Source organism: Tursiops truncatus, chromosome 11 (assembly GCF_011762595.2).
Source record: "Tursiops truncatus isolate mTurTru1 chromosome 11, mTurTru1.mat.Y, whole genome shotgun sequence".
Lineage (NCBI taxonomy): Eukaryota > Metazoa > Chordata > Mammalia > Artiodactyla > Delphinidae > Tursiops > Tursiops truncatus.
The window spans coordinates 17611687-17631122 of NC_047044.1; the positions used below are offsets into that span (position 1 = coordinate 17611687).

At 40.8% G+C, this 19436-nt stretch overlaps 1 protein-coding gene across 4 annotated transcripts in view; it reads right to left on the reverse strand.

The window, feature by feature from the left end:
* TXNRD1 (thioredoxin reductase 1) overlaps positions 1-19436 on the reverse strand; it is a 72741-nt gene that overhangs the window by 19930 nt on the left and 33375 nt on the right. For all 4 annotated transcript variants that reach the window (XM_019952404.2, XM_019952405.3, XM_019952407.3 and 1 more), the window contains 6 exons: positions 13576-13718; positions 13047-13162; positions 9365-9590; positions 7013-7105; positions 6347-6423; positions 4902-5058 (listed from right to left, as the gene is read on the reverse strand). In XM_019952404.2, the coding sequence (XP_019807963.1) occupies positions 4902-5058; positions 6347-6423; positions 7013-7105; positions 9365-9590; positions 13047-13162; positions 13576-13718 (812 nt within the window). The remainder of the gene's footprint in view (positions 1-4901; positions 5059-6346; positions 6424-7012; positions 7106-9364; positions 9591-13046; positions 13163-13575; positions 13719-19436) is intronic.

Consider the following 19436-nt stretch of genomic DNA (forward strand, 5'->3'; position numbering starts at 1 on the left):
AAAGGGCAACAATTGAGTAGTGGAACTAAATTGGGCCTAAATGAAAGGCTGCTGTTGACAAACCTTAAAAAAGCTGAAAAGCAAGCTACACGAGGATAAAGTTAATCCCCTGTAACATAACGGGCCACCAGAACAAAGTCCAACACTATATAAGGGAATTCAACAAAACCCAGCCCCCAACAGTGTAAAATGCACAAAGTCTGCATCCATCCAAAGTAACACAACATGCAAATGAGCAAGAACACACAAACTAATACCAAGAGGAAAATCAATCAACAGAAATAGACATTGCAAAAGACAGAAGGGGATTAGCAGAGGACATTAAAAGAGCTATTATAAGGACTTCCCTGGTGGCGTGGTGGTTGGGAGTCTGCCTGCCAATTCAGGGGACACGGGTTTGATCCCTGGTCCGGGAGGATCCCACATGCCATGGAGCAGCTGAGCTTCTGCGCCACAGCTACTGAGCCTGCACTCTAGAGTCCGCGAGCCACGGCTACTGAGCGCGTGTGCCGGAATTACTGAAGCCCGTAATTACTGAAGGCTGTGAGCTCCGCAACAAGAGAAGCCACCGCAATGAGACGCCCGCGCACCGCAACGAAGAGTAGCCCCTGCTCGATGCACTAGAGGGAGACTGCGCACAGCGGCGGGGACCCAACACAGACAAAAATTAAATAAATAAATATTTTTGTTTTTTTTTTAAAAAGGAGCTATTATAAATGTGTTCTGTAGACTCAAGAAACTAGAGAAAAATAGGAATCCGCTGAGGAGAGAAAAGGAAAATATATTTTAAATAAGTAAAACTCGTAGAGATGAAAGAAACTGCTTGAAGTGCAAACTACACAGAATGGGATTTATATCCCAAGACAGTGCAAAAGAAAAGATCAGTGGACTTGAAGACATTGCAATAGGCTCTCTAAAAAAATAAAGCACAGAAACAGGGAGAAAAAACATGAACAGAGCATTAGAGACCCACTGAGGGAACCAACATTCATTAATGTGAGGCTGAGGGGGAAAAAAGAGGGAAAGCAGAAAAATTGAATGGCTAAAAAATTTCCAAATTTGATGAAAACTATGAACAGATAAACCCCAAATCTCTACACACCACCAGAATGCCGAAACATGCAATGATCAAAATGCTAAAAAACAGTGATTAAAAAGAAAATCTTAAGAGGAACAAAGATAAAAATGAGGGCATATTCTCTTTAGAATCTATGCAACCAGAAGACAATGGGCAAATACTTAAATAAACACTGTAAATCTAGAATTCTATATTCAGCAAAAATATCTTCAAAAAAATAAAGGCAAAATAAACTTAAAAATAAAAAAGCCAAGGAATTCCCCTTGAGCAGACATGCACTAAACAACTGTTAAAGGAAGTTCTTCAGGCAGAAAATGGTATATCAGACAGAAATCTGGATCCACATAAAAGACATTTTTTCTCCTTGGTCTCAAAATTCAGTTTCCAATTGGCTTAAATAGACTATTGTGGCCTAGCCTGAGAAATGTAATCCTTGTTTTTAATACTTTATTTGGATAAAATACTTTGCAGTTTTCACAATAAACAACGTAATAAGCTTCTAGAACACAACCCATCCTCAAGTTGCAGATATGTGTACCGTGGTTTCTCTGTAGTTTCCACATAAAATAGTTTTACATTTACTGTAAAATTGAACTAATTTACAAAGAACCACTTTAAGTAATAATAAAGATGCTAGGGCTTCCCTGGTGGCGCAGTGGTTGAGAGTCCGCCTGCCGATGCAGGGGACACGGGTTCGTGCCCCGGTCCGGGAAGATCCCACATGCCGTGGAGCGGCTAGGCCCGTGAGCCATGGCCGCGGGGCCTGTGCTCCGCAACGGGAGAGGCAACAGCAGTGAGAGGCCCGCGTACCACAAAAAAACAAAACAAAACAAAGATGCTAACATTTGCTATTTGTGAAAATAAAAGTATTTCAAGTGTTTGAGAGCAATTCTAAAACGATCCAAGAGATAACTACTGGTCCTTGGAGATGACAGCTGGAGTGCCCATCACACTGGGTTCTAAAGCTGGTACGTGTGCCTTATCATCTGGCTTTTTAAAGAGCTTAGTGGAATGTCCATCATCTACAGGCTGACTCAGCTTTATGATCTGTTCTGTTTTTGAAATGATAAAAACATTTTTTTTCATTCCTTCATTTACGTATGTTCCCAAAATAACAGAATATTTAGTGGCAAATATTTTTAGCAGCTTTGAAAATGACTTTAATCATCTTGTTAAAAAAGATTCATTTAAATTTTTCCAATATATTTTCCACTTCATTTTATTTAGTAGAAGCACCTCTGTACTTGGTGGTGGATTCTTTAAGTCTTGAGACATCTGCTCTATCCTCAGCACATTTTATAATCCATACTTCCCAAATCTTCCTTATCTCTTAGGCGATACATTTTCATGGTTAAGACAGCAGTACCTACAATCAGATGTGGACTGGATTTATGCCTTGGCTACCTCCAAGCACTGTGACCTTGGACAATTACCTAATTTCTTGTAAGATGTCATCATTTTCCACAGCTGCCCTAAGGTGGAATGAGGTATGTGTATACAGCACTTATTAGCACGGTGCCAAGCACGTCAAACATAGCCGCTCTCCGTCCCCTTTCCTCCCAACACTCTTGTGAAGCAATGAATATGTTATCAATTTTGAGGAAAGGCACAAACACCTATGATTCAATTTGGGTTCTCTTAAAATCCCATAACAGATTTAATTTAGGCAGGTGTTTATGTTAAGCTGAATTTTTCAACGGAGAGCTGCTCCTCTAAAAGGAAGGAAGGGGGCTTCCCTGGTGGCGCAGTGGTTGAGAGTCCGCCTGCCGATGCAGGGGATGCGGGTCCGTGCCCTGGACCGGGAGGATCCCACATGCCGCGGAGCGGCTGGGCCCGTGAGCCATCGCCGCTGGGCCTGCGCGTCCGGAGCCTGTGCTCCGCGGCGGGAGAGGCCACGGCAGTGGGAGGCCTGCATAACGCCAAAAAAAAAAAAAAAAAAAAAAAAGGAAGGAAGGCAGATGTGGATCCTCTGACGTTCTCAGATATGTGGGAATGTTCTATTAATACATACTGGGCAAAATTAAAAGGATTATGCAGTTCTTTAAAAACAAAACAAAACTGTGTAATTTCCCCAAATACAATTAACCTAGATATCTATTAGCATTTCAGCTTTGTTTACTGTATTTGAAGGACAGACTGGTGAGATTTCAAACTCAGGGACTTAGCACCACCTGTTTATTTTCCTGTTCGGTAAAGCACTTGTCATATTAGTTAAGACTAAAAACGGGGGGAAAAGAACGAACAACAAAAAAAGAGTCCTTTAATTTCAATTTACATTAAATTCTGATGCTGATAAAAGCTTAAGGCACTTTAAGAATTTGCTCTACCTGGCAGATGCTAGAATACAGTACTATTCTCACACACAGAAGAATATGTCCAAAGTAAGTGGATTCACTATTTTTTTTTAAGGAATTTTGTGCTACAGTAATTTTAAATTTATTTAGTACCAAATTTTTGTATATTTGCCCCCTGGTTATTATTGGTATAAAAAAAATCTCTTTCCATTTTAGGAAATCACAAGGACTCAAGGTCAAAAACAAATGCACCTCACATTTTATTTCTGAATACCCCTTTCTTGGTTCACCATTACTCAAAAACTCCAACAGTTAAAGAGGTAGATAAGTTTATTTCAAATAGTGATATGGGGGCTTCCCTGGTGGCGCAGGGGTTGAGGGTCCGCCTGCCGATGCGGGGGGCGCGGGTTCATGCCCCGGTCCGGGAGGATCCCACGTGCCATGGAGCGGCTGGGACCGTGAGCTGTGGCCGCTGGGCCTGCGCGTCCGGAGCCTGTGCTCAGCGGCAGGAGAGGCCGCAGCGGTGAGAGGCCCGCGTACCACACACACACAAAAAAACAGTGATATGAACCAACTACTATTCCCCGGATGATCAGACAACCCTGGATTAAAAACCCTTTTTAACCTCAATCCTGTTATCCTCAAAACATAAGATTTTATCATGCTACAATCCAAACCAACCCCAGGTACATTCAAAATGCTTGTCACAAATTCTACTAGCAGTATTCTTTGAAGTTTCAGTTGCTGTAACCAAACTAAATCAACCCGTGATGACTTATGCACAAGGAAAGTGGGTAGTGACTAAATTCTTTACAATCGGTATTTGTAGAATCCTTTTAAAAAAATAGTTAGGGAAGGAACGTTGGTAATGGGTAGGGGACATAAGGGAAACCTCTATACCTTCCTCTAAATTTTGCTGTGAACCTAAAACTGTTCTTTAAAAGGTCTTAAAAAACTAATTAGAGCATATTTATTCTTTTCTTGCCATCTAGTCCCATGAGACACAACCAAGAGTTTCCATTTCCTGCAATGACTTTTAAAATCACTTACATATTCAACATTCCAAGAGCAGAAGATCTGCTTTTAGAAAGGACAGGGGAATAAAGCCTGAATATTGGTTCAAATAGCTCTGCACACTGCCATTGCTACCTAGATCCCCAAATCCTTCTGCAGCCTAGACAGGGGCCATAAAAAGATTTAGAAAATTATAACTCAAATTGGTAATAATGAAACTGATGTAAAGTGCAACTATTAGGAGTATATGGAACATAATAGTGCTGAAACTTGATTAACCAGGCTCATTTTATTCTTAGTGTGATTCTAAGAGTGACAATTTCCATAATATATCACAAAGGTACAGTGGTCTTAGCAATGTCTTGTCTGGAATAGAGTTAATAAAGCACATCTAGGATGCCATCATCAAAACAACTAAATTATTCAAGACCTGGAAAACTTCACAACCACCCTACACAGAGCACCGGGAGGTACCATTACAACAGCATGTCCGTGGTGACAGCCCCAACACTTACCTTGACAGTGGAGCTCCCATACAGCCTCCGCGCCAGCAACCTTCCTGCCTGGATTGCCACTGGGGTGAGCTCCAGCTTCCCCTCTAACACATCGCCAATGGCATAGATGTAAGGCACGCTGGTCTGCTCTTCATCCGTGACAGGTATTTTTCCAGTCCTGCAAATTCATTCAGTTAAAATCATCATCAATTACCACTATTCAGTAAGTAGATCAAAATCCCCTTTCTCCCAAAGAAGCCCCAAACTGTGGCTCTAACTGAGGGCAATGTTCTCATGTATTACCAAAACAACAACAAAACTCAGAGGAACCAAAAGCTTAGAAATTCTAGCTATTCTGAAAATCAGAGGAATAAGAAAACTGTAAGAAACCCTGGGATGGGAAAAGTAGAACACACTGGTTAAGAATGAATGAGGATTCTAAAGTGTGATAACCAGGTCTGTTAGTTATTACCTCTGTGATGTTGGGAGGGCTATTTAACATCTCTAAGCCTCATTTTCCCACCTATCAAATGGGAATAATGATAATGGGAATAATTGGTGAGAAGAAAAAGAATACCATCATCTACCTTAAGGGGTTGTGAGGACTGAATGAGAATGTGTATAAAACATTAAGCACAGTAGTCCACGGAGTCCAGTAATTACAGAATAAGTGTTAACATTATACAAAATCTAAACCTTGGCCCCAGTTGGAAACAGGCGAATAGGTTGTTAAAATGGTGGAACACTTGGTCTGCTAAATCTTATCAGACCTCCCTAACTCCTTTGTCTCTCCAACCCAAAGGGGAAAGAAAATAATAAAGCAAAAATGTTCACATTAAGATTAAGAAATCTCTTCTGTATAAATGTTATTCCTGGAAGGGGGTAGAGGGGGCACCCTGTATTTTCAACTTCCAAGGCAGCTAGCCTCTCAGAGCACTTGTTTTTACTTGGATATAAGAAGGGTGATACTGGGAAATACCCCATGCTACTCCTGTAAGCAGACAACAGAGTCTCAATTACCCAGTGCAGTGGTATAGTCCAAAGGGATTTTAACTTATAAAACATCAAAGTTTTCAGACTCATAGCTGTCACTAGAAATGTAGCGACCACTCTAGTGATCCTAAACTTGGTAGCTTTGAACATGGTTCAGATCTGCATATTCAATGAAGCTTTCAAAGCATATACCTGCAATTCACTGGGAAGTTGGATCTTTTTCTGTACACATATACATTGAAGAAACAAAATGCAAGCCAGCGTACCTCTCATTTAGATTTTGAAAAGGAAAAAAAGAAAAAGACAAATAGGAAATATCATGATTGGCACTGAAAGAAGAGTCTTCTAAGCTTAAAAAGGGAACGCTCCAACTATGGTAAAAACTAACTTTAAAATCTAAAACTCCAGTATTAATCGATCTTATAAATAACTGAAATAGTACTTAATAAAACATAATAAAGATTTTTTCTTACTGTTCATTTAACTTTACCCCCACGTTTTCTAAGCCAATTTCCCTTGTGCAAGCATCTCTTCCTATTGCCAGCAATACCTGAAAAATTATTAATATATAGTGACTGTTAATAGAAAGGCTTTGCATGAGTTATTTAATCATATTTTTTTCTGTTTATTAAGGCGATGTGATTCATTTTCCAGACCTGGAAAGACATATTCTATTAAGATAATAATGCAAGAGTTTAAACAAATCAAAATCATTTAAATTAAATCTTCTAAACATGACATAGTAAAAAGTCTTACCCATTTCTTGTTAAGAAAAAGGGAGTTAACAATTCCTTAATAAGTCTAGCCAAGTATAGCGACAAAGACAGCATAGCCTATGACTGAAATAAGTTATTTTTTTAAAGTGGTGGGCTGGGAAAATGAAAGAACATGGAGCAGAGAAATTCTAGCTCATTTTTAAATGTTGATACCTTTTAATAGCCATCTGATAAACAGTATTTAAGTTATAGTGGAGAATATTTGAATCCATCCCTATACCAAAACAAATTATAATATCATAAGTAATAAAGGTGTCTTAGAATAGGAACAGAACTAAGGGTTTTGGAACTAGCAACCCAGCAAACATCCAGTGAGCACACTATCTGTTTTCTAATTAAGTAGGACCGAGGTCCATTCCTTACCGTATTATACTCTCCTTCGATGGTTTTGTCACTATCAGTGGACTTAGCTACCACCCTGAGTCGGCCTGGTGTCCCTGCTTCAATTTGTTCAACCTACAAAAGTGATAAAGTTTTACTCCACGATAAAGACATGTATCAGTATCAAGATGGCTAATTATGTCCTCTCCTTCTATCTGGTTAAACCGAAGTTAAAACATGAAATTTGGCTTGGAAGGTCTTTTATGTCCCACCTCCCTCGCATTAACATCTTTAGGATGACATGTGGTTCTTTTATGTATTTCCTTCTTTCTCACTGCTTAATGTTTGCTAGAGGGGCTTTCCTTCAAATAGTTCTCAAACGGAATAAAATTCAGAGAGAAAGCAGGAAAGGAGAAAGCCAGAGAAAGTACACTACAATCTCTAAAATTAAACCAATGACTTACTGCTTCTGCCAGGCTCCTATCTTATGACTTACCCAGAACCATTAATCCCATGCTGCTCACATCCGTACACTCCCTTTTGACTACATATGTTCAGCTTTGTCAACAAAGAATAGACACGGAAATAGATCAATCACGATACAGATAAGAGCCAGAAAGCCCTAAAAATCATAGTGGGTGAGGAGGTATGTGTGCTTGTCATAACTAGGGGTTGTCTTCAGGTGAGGACGTAGGAAGGCTGAGCAAGCCCTGGTACTTGTGCTCTGGCAAATGAGCCTGAACATATTAACCTACTACACATAGACGTCAACAGCCAAATCATGGGTTTCTGTATAATACTTACTGAAGAGACCCATAAAATCAACTGCAATTTCTACCCTACCTTTAAAATACAATACACTCTGTATGGGAAAACTGTGAAGCGTCATTTTATTCTCAACATCAACAAATAGTAAAGATTCCCTTCTAAAATTCCCTTCCTTTCTTACGTAGTTAAGCCCCTTTGAACATACTGGAAATGTCTTTCCGTTTAAATTAAAATATTCTAATTTTTGGAGAAGAGTGAATTGGTCCATGGCTTAGATTTGCTTAAACATATTAAAGGCCTCATCCCTCCCTCAAATTCCTTTCTGCCTCACTCACTTCTGTGTTCCAGTCAGGTCTTTCCTGTAACTAGCACATTTTCTGCCTTTAGAACAATTTCATTCCCCATGGCCTTTTTGCACATGCTATATTCTTGCCTAAAATGCATTCTCTCTCCCTCCTCTCCACAGAAGGCTTCGTCCACTGGGTCACTTTATAATACAGCCAGCGTTCACCACCTGCCTACGGGGATCAGGGACACCCTGGTAACCCCAGCAAGATATTATGTACACAGACACAAGCTTATTTCACTAGGGATAGTCCACCATATTCTCAAAGGGCCTACAATGCCCCAAATGTTAAGATATTATAAAGGAAGACGCCACTTTTCTATCAGTATAGCATATACATACAGCTGTCGTTTTCTAATCATCGTTGTAATGCTAATGCAATCTTCATGAGAACTCTAAGATAGGTGCTATCAATTATCATCATTTTACAGAAGAAACTGAGGCCCAGAGAAGTTAAGTAATTCTCCCAGAGTCATAATAGTAAGAAACTGGGAGAACAGCGTTTGCACCCAAGTCATTCTGATGCCCACGCTCATCAAGAGATTATCGGCATCAAGAGATTCATGGTCCCACAGAAAACCTATGTTATTAACCCAATAAGCAATTTTTAAAATGACAGCTAAAATTCCTTAATTTTAACAAAACTGTCCCATCCTTACTTGCCCTAAAGGAAACTGTTACTTTGAGGTATGCAAAGTGATCGATTTTGCCACTCTTATGTATCAAAACATCTGTGGTAATGTTAACAAGTCTCAAATATAACTTGGCATATTATTCAGCATTTTCAAAAGAAGATTAAATGAGCAAAACAGGCCAGCCCACATAACAAAATTAGATAATCACTTCCAGGGAGGCCAGAATAATACAATGCATCTGTGGACTACACTGTATACAAAGTAGAAATGTCTTTTGCAAGAAAAAAAAAAAATCAGTCATCTTAAACTCTTATTTAAATAACTGGTATGTAGAACGAAACAAGTATAATAGACCAAAGATAATAAAATAATGGAATGCATAAAGGAAAGCATTAAGCAGAAGAGAACTAATAAAGGTGGTAAAGTTGAGAAGGGAAGGAAATTATTCATCTGCAAACAAGAACAAAGCTATTTAGGTGGTAGGAAGGTACCAGTTTATACACCTAAATCACACAAGTTGAGGAATTACAGCATTCCCAATGGTTTATAATGCCGAAAAGAGGCTTCTATCACTCACCCCAACTCTCTTCTCTTGCCTTTTAACATGAGTATAGAATCAACAAACATATAGGCAACCCCACTTACTTTTATTGGTACAAACTGTCTTATAAACTTGATACCATGTTCTTCCATATGTTCACCGATTTTGTTGGCCATGTCCTGGTCAAATCCTCTTAGGAGAATGGACCGTACCATAACAGTGACATCTAAACCAATGCCAGCAAGAAATCCAGCACATTCCAAAGCAACGTAGGATGCTCCAACCACCAGGGTCTTACCCGGGCAATAGGGTAAAGAGAACAGATCATCACTGAAAAAGAAAAAAATTTTTTTAAAAGGAAGAAAAGAAAGAAGAGAAAAATGTTCATATGTGAATAATGACCATATCAAAGTAGACCTTTTTACTTTCCTAAGAACAAGACACTTTTAAAATTAAAAACATTCAATTAGCTACACACATAATATTTGAGATTTTATAAAGTCTTAGACACTCTCCTTTCTTGCCACTTAGCTGCTCTGGAAGCAGCTCGAGCTACCATGGCTGAGCACAGTAAACCATACAACTCTGACATTAGCCCAACTCCCAGTCAAACACATTTATTCTGTACTATCCAGAATAATTCTCCACTTACGTGTTTACAACCATACATTTGCAAACCCAAACTCCCACCCTCCTCCCACCACTCAGCTCTCCCTGAGGTACAAACCCGGTGTTACTTCCCCTCACCTACAACACCAATTATCAAGCGGGGGAGAGAGGGACTTCCCTGCTGGTCCAGCGGTTAAGACTCCGCACTCCCAATGTAGGGGGACCAGGTTCGATCCCTGGTCAGGGAACTAGATCCCGCATGCTGCATCTAAAAGATCCCACATGCAGCAACTAAGACCCAGCACAGCCAAATAAATAAATATTAAAAAAAAAAAAAAGAGTGGGGAGAGGGGTGGGGAAAACTTTCAACATATGGGTTTTATAATATGAAAACCAACTATAAAAAGACACTGATGAAAGAAATTGAAGATGATACAAAGAGATGGAGAGATATACCATGTTCTTGGATTGGAAGAATCAACATTGTGAAAATGACTCTACTACCCAAAGCAATCTATAGATTCAATGCAATCCCTATCAAACTACCACTGGCATTTTTCACAGAACTAGAACAAAAAATTTCGCAATTTGTATGGAAACACAAAAGACCCCGAATAGCCAAGCAATCTTGAGAATGAAAAAAGGAGCTGAAGGAATCAGGCTCCCTGACTTCAGACTATACTACAAAGCTACAGTAATCAAGACAGTATGGTCCTGGCACAAAAACAGAAAGATAGATCAATGGAACAGGATAGAAAGCCCAGAGATAAATCCACGCATATATGGACACCTTATCTTTGATAAAGGTGGCAGTAATGTACAGTGGAGAAAGGACAGCCTCTTCAATAAGTGGTGCTGGGAAAACTGGACAGGTACATGTAAAAGTATGAGATTAGATCACTCCCTAACACCATACACAAAAATAAACTCAAAATGGATTAAAGACCTAAATGTAAGGCCAGAAACTATCAAACTCTTAGAGGAAAACATAGGCAGAACACTCTATGACATAAATCACAGCAAGATCCTTTCTGACCCACCTCCTAGAGTAATGTAAATAAAAACAAAAATAAACAAACGGGACCTAATGAAACTTCAAAGCTTTTGCACAGCAAAGGAAACCATAAACAAGACCAAAAGACAACCCTCAGAATGGGAGAAAATATTTGCAAATGAAGCAACTGACAAAGGATTAATCTCCAAAATTTACAAGCAGCTCATGCAGCTCAATAACAAAAAAACAAACAACCCAATCCAAAAATGGGCAGAAGACCTAAATAGACATTTCTCCAAAGAAGATATACAGACTGCCAACAAACACATGAAAGAATGCTCAACATCATTAATCATTAGAGAAATGCAAATCAAAACTACAATGAGATATCATCTCATACCAGTCAGAATGGCCATCATCAAAAAATCTAGAAACAATAAATGCTGGAGAGGGTGTGGAGAAAAGGGAACACTCTTGCACTGCTAGTGGGAATGTGAATTGGTTCAGCCACTATGGAGAACAGTATGGAGGTTCCTTAAAAAACTACAAATAGAACTACCATATGACCCAGCAATCCCACTACTGGCCATATACCCTGAGAAAACCATAATTCAAAAAGAGTCATGTACCAAAATGTTCATTGCAGCTCTATTTACAATAGCCCGGAGATGGAAACAACCTAAGTGCCCATCATCGGATGAATGGATAAAAAAGATGTGGCACATATATACAATGGAATATTACTCAGCCATAAAAAGAAATGAAATTGAGCTATTTGTAATGAGGTGGATAGACCTAGAGTCTGTCATACAGAGTGAAGTAAGTCAGAAAGAGAAAGCAAATACCGTATGCTAACACATATATATGGAATTTAAGGGAAAAAAAAATGTCATGAAGAACCTAGGGGTAAGGCAGGAATAAAGATGCAGACCTACTAGAGAAAGGACTTGAGGTTATGGGGAGGGGGAAGGGTGAGCTGTGACAGGGCGAGAGAGAGTCATGGACATATACACACTAACAAACGTAGTAAGGTAGATAGCTAGTGGGAAGCAGCCGCATGGCACAGCGATATTGGCTCGGTGCTTTGTGACAGCCTGGAGGGGTGGGATAGGGAGGGTGGGAGGGAGGGAGACGCAAGAGGGAAGACATATGGGAACATATGTATATGTATAACTGATTCACTTTGTTATAAAGCAGAAACTAACACACCATTGTAAAGCAATTATACCCCAATAAAGATGTTAAAAAAAAAAAAAAAAAAGTAAAACCTGACAGAATCTTCTAGCAGAATGAGGAAGACACAAGACATAAGAGATCATAAAAGCATTGTTGGGAGATGAGTTTTTTAAAATATGAGAAGGGAGCCCATCCAAGACAGCAATGACAAGAGTTGTCATCTGAGCTGCCCCCGATGAGGCTCAAAGGATAAACTCCTATTACAAAAGAAAAAAAAGAAAAAAAAAAGCCTGGAAAAAAAAAAAAAAAAAAAAAGCCTGAAAACAAGTAATTTATAACACCATCAGAAAACCATGTAAGTCCTGGGCAAAAAGCATCCAAGAAGACATACTTATCAACAATGTCTTAATGACTTCATAATTCGAAACTCCTGAACAATAATGTCACCATTATTATCACTCGATGGACAAAAATAAACCATACAGCAAAACCTTCCTGCTTGACTCACTGATTTCAGAAGGTCCCTCTACACTGACAATGCAACCATACAAATGGCAAAGGAGTAAGGAAAAACTAGGATGTGAGAAACCTAAATGGCCTGCTATCCTCTAATTTTTTTAGCATCTACATAAAGGTAATATATGATTCTAGTTTTGGAAAAACAAAAACGTATCTATCAATTATTTTATAAAATGTGAATATCCATCTGGTTTTATATAGTATACACGTATAACATATACTCACACAAATATAAATTTCAAATATAAATATTGTAAGCATGTATCTATATGTTAGCAGCGATATTAACTCTTGGTGATAAGATGACCAATGTTTATAGTTCTGAATTTTAATGTTCTCTGGTTTAAAATAGTTTTTCCTTTCTCTTTTTCCTAATTCCCTGTCCCTCTGGACAAAAATGTGGTGGAAAAACTAAGTTTCAGGAAAAGGATTAAATGGGTTTGAAGAAAAAGCAAAAATCCCCTTTTCTCCCTGCAATTTGTCCTTACCTGCTGATGCAGTATTCTTTGTCACCAGGGATACCCAAATAACGTGGCCTTTCACCAGTGGCAATGAGAAATCTCTCTGCAGAATAAATCTTCTCTTTGCCTTTGTTGTTTGTTGCCTACGAAGGAACCAATATATCAATTCTTAATAAATTATTATCCTTTAGAATTGTAAACGTTATAATTAAAAAGGCTGTTTTATCACATTGCCCAATTTGATCCTCATAAAAATTTGCTAATGCAGTAAGAAAGAGATACTAAGACTCTGAGTAGTTAAGGGATCGCTCAAAGTCCCAATGCTAGGAAGCGACAGAGCCAAGACTCAAATCCAGCTAATGTGGCCCCAAATCCAGATTACCCTTTACTATACCACAAGAGAAAGTCCCTAAGAAGTAATTGCAAAATCACCAAACTGGATGGTCTGGGTCACAGTGGCCATCATTTTTATTAGGATAATCACCTTCTCTTTTCCTCCCCCAACAAAAGCTTAAAAACACACCAAAAACAGCTACGTACACTGTCACATGGTTACCTTAATCCTATGAGGCCCAACAAACTGCCCATATGCGTTCTCATAGGTGACCTTTTTCTCCCGCAGAGCCACACGGTAGCCCCAGTTCAGAGAGCCAATGTGATTCTGGACAGCTTCTGTCATTCTCTCCCAGTCATGTTTCACTGCACGAGAGAGTAAGACAAAATGTTTAGCTTTTCTGCTGCCACCTGGTAAATATCATTTCCCGGTAACTATTTAGTCTAAAAGGGCAAGTCCTTCATTTCAAGCACATAAACAATCTTTTCAACTATTTTTCCCTTTTAGAAAACTACCAGACAATTAAATAGTGCAGAATCTCTGGCAGTTCTTAAGACTAAAATAACCATACCCAAAGCTTTTTCTTCTTTATCTAGAAACGAATGGGAATTGTACCTTGGATTGGGAACACTGACTGCTGGGGTAACAAGGTACTTAGGTTCTTGAGAACCTAAGATTCCTAAGATTCTGAATGTGTAACAATCTCTAAGAGATTCTGATGTAGCCAGATTTGGAGTTACCAAACTGGTTAACAGTGTCTAGACCAGGGGGCTGGCAAATTAAGGCCCCACCAGTCAAATTCAGCCAATCACCTTTTCTGTAAATAAAGCTTTACTGAAATCCAGCCACGATCATTTATTTCCGTATTGTCCAGGGCTGCCTTCATGCAACAACTGCAGAGGTGAGCAGTTGTGACGTAAGCCAGATGGCCCACAAAGCCTAAAATATTTACTATCTGGCCCTTTACAGAAAAAGTTTGCTGATCCCTAGTCTAGACAGAGAAGTTTAAGAGCCTGCCTCATTGCCTCCCAAACTTCCCATCTCACCAAAGAAAGGAAGAGTCTTAAAATTCTACCATAAAATGAATCCTTTGAGCCAAGGCACTAATATAATATTGAATTTCAATGGATAAAAATCAATCCTGTCATTCATTCATTACTAACTTCAACAATGATGATAAAAAAAAAAGATACGGGTAAAATATACTCTGGTGGTAGAAGAAGGCAGGTTCTGGGGAAGCTGTGGTTTGGAAGGAAGGAGAAGAGAATCAACATGCATTGAAAGCCTCTGTCACAGAAATGAGCGTCTGAGTCTTAGAGTCAGGGCTAAGTAGCTTGGTCAGGCAGGAAGTGATGCAATCAATTCTATGAGTACCAGTGGCCAGCCGCTGGAAGTAGGAATGACAGCACAAAAATTGGCTTGTGGCCTCCCAGAGCACAGATTATAAAGATTCAATTAATAGAACCATAAAATGTCAGAACTGGAGCAAACCTTCAGAGATCAGTTCAGCTGGGGAGAAAAAAAAAGGGACCTTGGAGGCCATGTGGTCATGAGGCCAGGAGGATTACGTGCTGGGGCGTGAGGGATTCTGCAGGGAGCCTCAACCAGCCTGTCCATCCGGTGTCCGTCCACCACCACTACAAAAAGCGGAGGCAGGGGCTTCCCTGGTGGCGCAGTGGTTGAGGGTCCACCTGCCAATGCAGGGGACACGGGTTCGTGCCCCGGTCTGAGAGGATCCCACATGCCGTGGAGCGGCTAGGCCCGTGAGCCATGGCCGCTGGGCCTGTGTGTCCGGAGTCTGTGCTCCGCAACGGGAGAGGCCACAACAGTGAGAGGCCCACATACGGAAAAAAAAAAAAAAAAAAAAAAAAAAGAGGAGGGAGGACTCACTGTTTCCCCACCAGGAATGGAACAGAATAGTGTAACTCGCTCCCACTTGCCAATCAACTAGCTGCAACAATTACCAACATTTTACCAATCTCATTACATATACGCCTTTTTACTAAAATATTTTAAGCGAATCCCAGACATCATTTTTGGTGGTGGCTTTGGCTATCACTGTGAATTAGGGATGCCCAAGGGCCAGTGATGCTATCCTCCGCTACAGTTCCTTACAATTAGGAACTGTCCAGTGCAAAGTGCCAATAAAGCCCCAGGGAGAAACAACAGATCAAAGGCCAGATTAATTCCTGAAACTTTACAGTGGTAGAAGCACTAAGTGGATTCTACTCTGCTAATCCTACAGGAGATACCATATTCTAAAAGAAGACATAGCTGGGACTAAATAATAGTACCAATAAATTATTTCAATGACAGAAATTCAGATTCAATGATCAGACCTAATTCAACCTTAATTCTGTTGTTAAAGCCTTCCTTTGTAACTGTCAGGCCCCACCTGATTTCCAAACTCCTTAAACCCCCTTTCTCTACCAAAGTTCCTTCATCCTCTGGTACAGTAGGCAGGCACCAATCTCTAGTGTGGTTATGCTCAGGCAGAAGAAATTTAAAAACTGCAGCCTACTAGTGGTTAAGAATCCGCCTGCCAAGGACTTCCCTGGTGGCACAGTGGTTGGGAGTCTGCCTGCCAGTGCAGGGGACACGGTTTCAAGCCCTGGTCCAGGAAGATCTCACATGCCACGGAGAAACAAAGCCTGTGCGCCCCAACTACTGAGCCTGTGGCTCTAGAGCCCGAGAGCCACAGCTACTGAAGCCCGCGCACCTAGAGCCCGTGCTCCACAAGAAAGAGAAGCCACCGCAATGAGAAGCCTGCACACCACAACGAAGTGCAGCCCCCGCTCGCCGCAACTAGAGAAAGCCCGCAAGCAGCAACAAAGACCCAACGCGGCCAAAAATAAACAAATTAATTAATTAATTTAAAAAAATAAAAGCTGCAGCCCACCAGTTTAGGATTCAGCACCAAGGTCCTCCACCTGCTCCTATGGTCCTGGGTCTTGCATTCCGTTCTGATAACTGAGTTTCTGTCTTATAAAATCCAAATTCCTACTTTACATCCTGCTGGTAGTAAATGGATCCTTGTTGGACTGATTACATGCCCAGAACCCCAGTTCTCTAGGGCTGCCCTGCCTTCCAGTAATGCCCCAAGTCCACTGCCTTCCTGCATTCCCAAATACCACCTGGATGCTCCCCAACCGCACTCAGCCCATCCGCTGGCATGGCCCAGCATTCCCCCTAGGCCTCCTGACTCTGCTGCTTGGTCTACCAGCTGTAATCCAACGCTGAGCCTCTGCGATGCGGATTCTAGCTGGCGAGGCAGGACCTGTATTTCACCTGGGTGTGCCCTTACGCCCACCTCAGCAACTGGGTCTTAAAGCCAACTCTCGGATGCCCCGGATCCGCCCCCCTCCTACTGTACACCCCTGGGTTCGACAATACTAATCAAACTACTAGCATCCTTACATCTTCGCCTCACCTGCTCACTTGCACCTCCAAGTCCCTGAAGGGGCACAAATTCCTACCACTATATACACAGGGAAATGAAGGATGGGTGACCTGCCCAGGGCCACACATAAACTCATGGCAGCACAGACATGTATGTGAACCCTCAGGTGTGTGGTAGGAGAATACGTACATCCAGAAATTCTGCAAGCCCCCAACTGCAAACCAATGACCTTGCTTTCTCTGGGATCCTAAAACTTCACAAACGCTTAATTTTTTAAAGGCACACTTAATTCCTGAGCACAAGAGAACTCAAACAGATAAATCTGAAAAAATATGAAGCCAATAAATCTTTCAGAAAGTTCCGATTCATCCAGTTTACATGACTGAGCTCACATAATTCTTTTCTCAGCACAGTCTCAGCTTGGAGCTTTTAGGAAAAGAGCAGATCACAGGCTGAGTCCTAGATATGTCACCCCCCCGCCCCAACCCCATCACCAGGCAGATTCAGCTGTGCTGCCTGGTCCAGGTCCAAAGGGCCCTTCCTCCTTCACCACGCTCAGAACTATTTGCAGTGTCAGAGAGGACAGTCTTCCAAGAAAACGGGAGTGCTGTTCTTTGGTCCAGGACATGAGATTAGATGTGTTTCTTTCTGAAAAATGCAAAATAAGCCTTCATGCTTCATCTCTTGGGAACACGGACCAGCAGCCTCTAGGGGTTTCTCATTTGAAAAATACACCTCCAAGTTTCCTTCTTCCTCGAAGATCTAATGACGAAGTGATGTTTGTCTAAATCCACTGTATTCTTCACCACAAGCGTTTTAGCACAAAAGGAGGGAGGCAACAACTGCTCCCCCAGTTGGTGGGCTCCCTCTCCCTTGGTGTTGGCCCCGGCAGGCACAGCAGGCCACTCCCGTGACGCCCAGCTCTGGTTCCCACAGCCAGGCCACAGCCTGCTCCTGAGGCTTAATGAGAAAAGCTGAAGATGACAGTAAGCGAACCACCAGGCTTCCATTTAGGAAGAGTGAGGGGATTGTTTTAAACAGTAGGCACAGCTCTTCAAACAGCTCGCGTCAAAGACTCTGGGATTGCTGCTGCTGACAAAGGCGTACAAGGGTGGGAGGTATACAAAGTTATATACTTCTACCTTAAAATCTGGAAAAGGGGAAGAAACACCAAAGAGCTAACTAAAACTGTTAAATTAGTGGAATAAATAATTTCTGTAGGGATAGAAAAATAACGTGACTTTGATTTGGTTCAAGTTTTAAAACCCCACGGAATTCAGGAGCTTCTGCTGGTTTTAATGTGCAGATCTGGACTGTGCTGGTAGTGGCTTCTTTATTGCCTCGTCTTTGTACACTTATTAGTTCCTCATCATATAATTTAGAAATAAGTTCAACATAAATAAGTAAGGGAGTTATTATTGTTACGTGACAGCTACCTATATATTCTGTTGCTGGAAAGAAGGTTCGTCAACTCCTCAAGTTCTATTTTACCACCCACCTGATTACTGAATTTATTAGAATTATACTTTGTTGACCCTGTTAATAAAATTCATTTGGCACACGCCTATACTTATCTCGTAAAGATTCTAAAGACCCATTATATGTACTTTCCTACATTTCTAACCACACTAAGTATTCTGTTCCACCTACTTCATTTTTCATAAGAGTTGACAGTTTTGAAGCTAACATCCACTACTTCTGCATACCAATTTGAGTACTAGACCTTATATGAATGAATAACATTTTCATGACTCTGAGTTATAGCTCTCCAGAACTGTTACTGATTGAGATTTAAGGGCCAGTGGCATTCACTATGAAGAAGACACTATATGGAAATTATTACAGCACAAATCAAAATTTGCTTGGAACAACCTTATTTTTCCCAATAAATACTAGACTTTTTCAGATTAGTATTCTTGTTACATGTCCTTCTCCTTAAAAGGGAAATAAACTGTTCAAATATACAACTTCCTGTAAGATCCACAAATGTTTCCTACAACCCATTAAACAAAGAGCCAAGAAAAGTGCTTGGCGGAGTCTGCTCCAATCTACTGACGCTCTGAATAGGGAAGAGTTACAAGAAGCAAGTCCAGGAGGAAGGGACAGAAACTAACATTCACTGAGTGGCAGGTATTTTAATCACACTGTTGAATTTAATCCTCACCACACAGGTAGTACATAGCAGAGTCAGCACTAGTGCCCAAGTCTGTCTACGCTAACAATCTACACTTTAATGGGGCAAAGGAAGGACCTTAACCCTAGGTGCTCTGGGGAAAGAAGTCTCACTGAGAATACTGGTAAAAAGAGTATGTGTGGAATGATGGGGCTGAGAGGGATCACAGATCTTATGAGAGTGGTTAGAAAATAAAATGAGTGGTTCTTAGGTTTTCCTCCCAAAGACCCAGAGGAGTATGGCCTACAGATCACATATAGAACTTGCCCCTTTTGGGGGGACCATGGTGAGGAGAGGTAAACACAGAGCCATGTCAAAAGCTCTGAAAGTACCTGCCACTACAACAGCTCCTAAAACTCTGGTCCTACAGAGGAATTGCCACTGAAGCCACGAGGGCTTAAAGAACACCACTTGTGTACACTCCATCTGCTGTGAAGTCAGTAAGGCTTCAGTCTAAACCTTAGTGCTGCCAATTTCTCAGCTATGACATGGGCGCACTACCCCACCCCC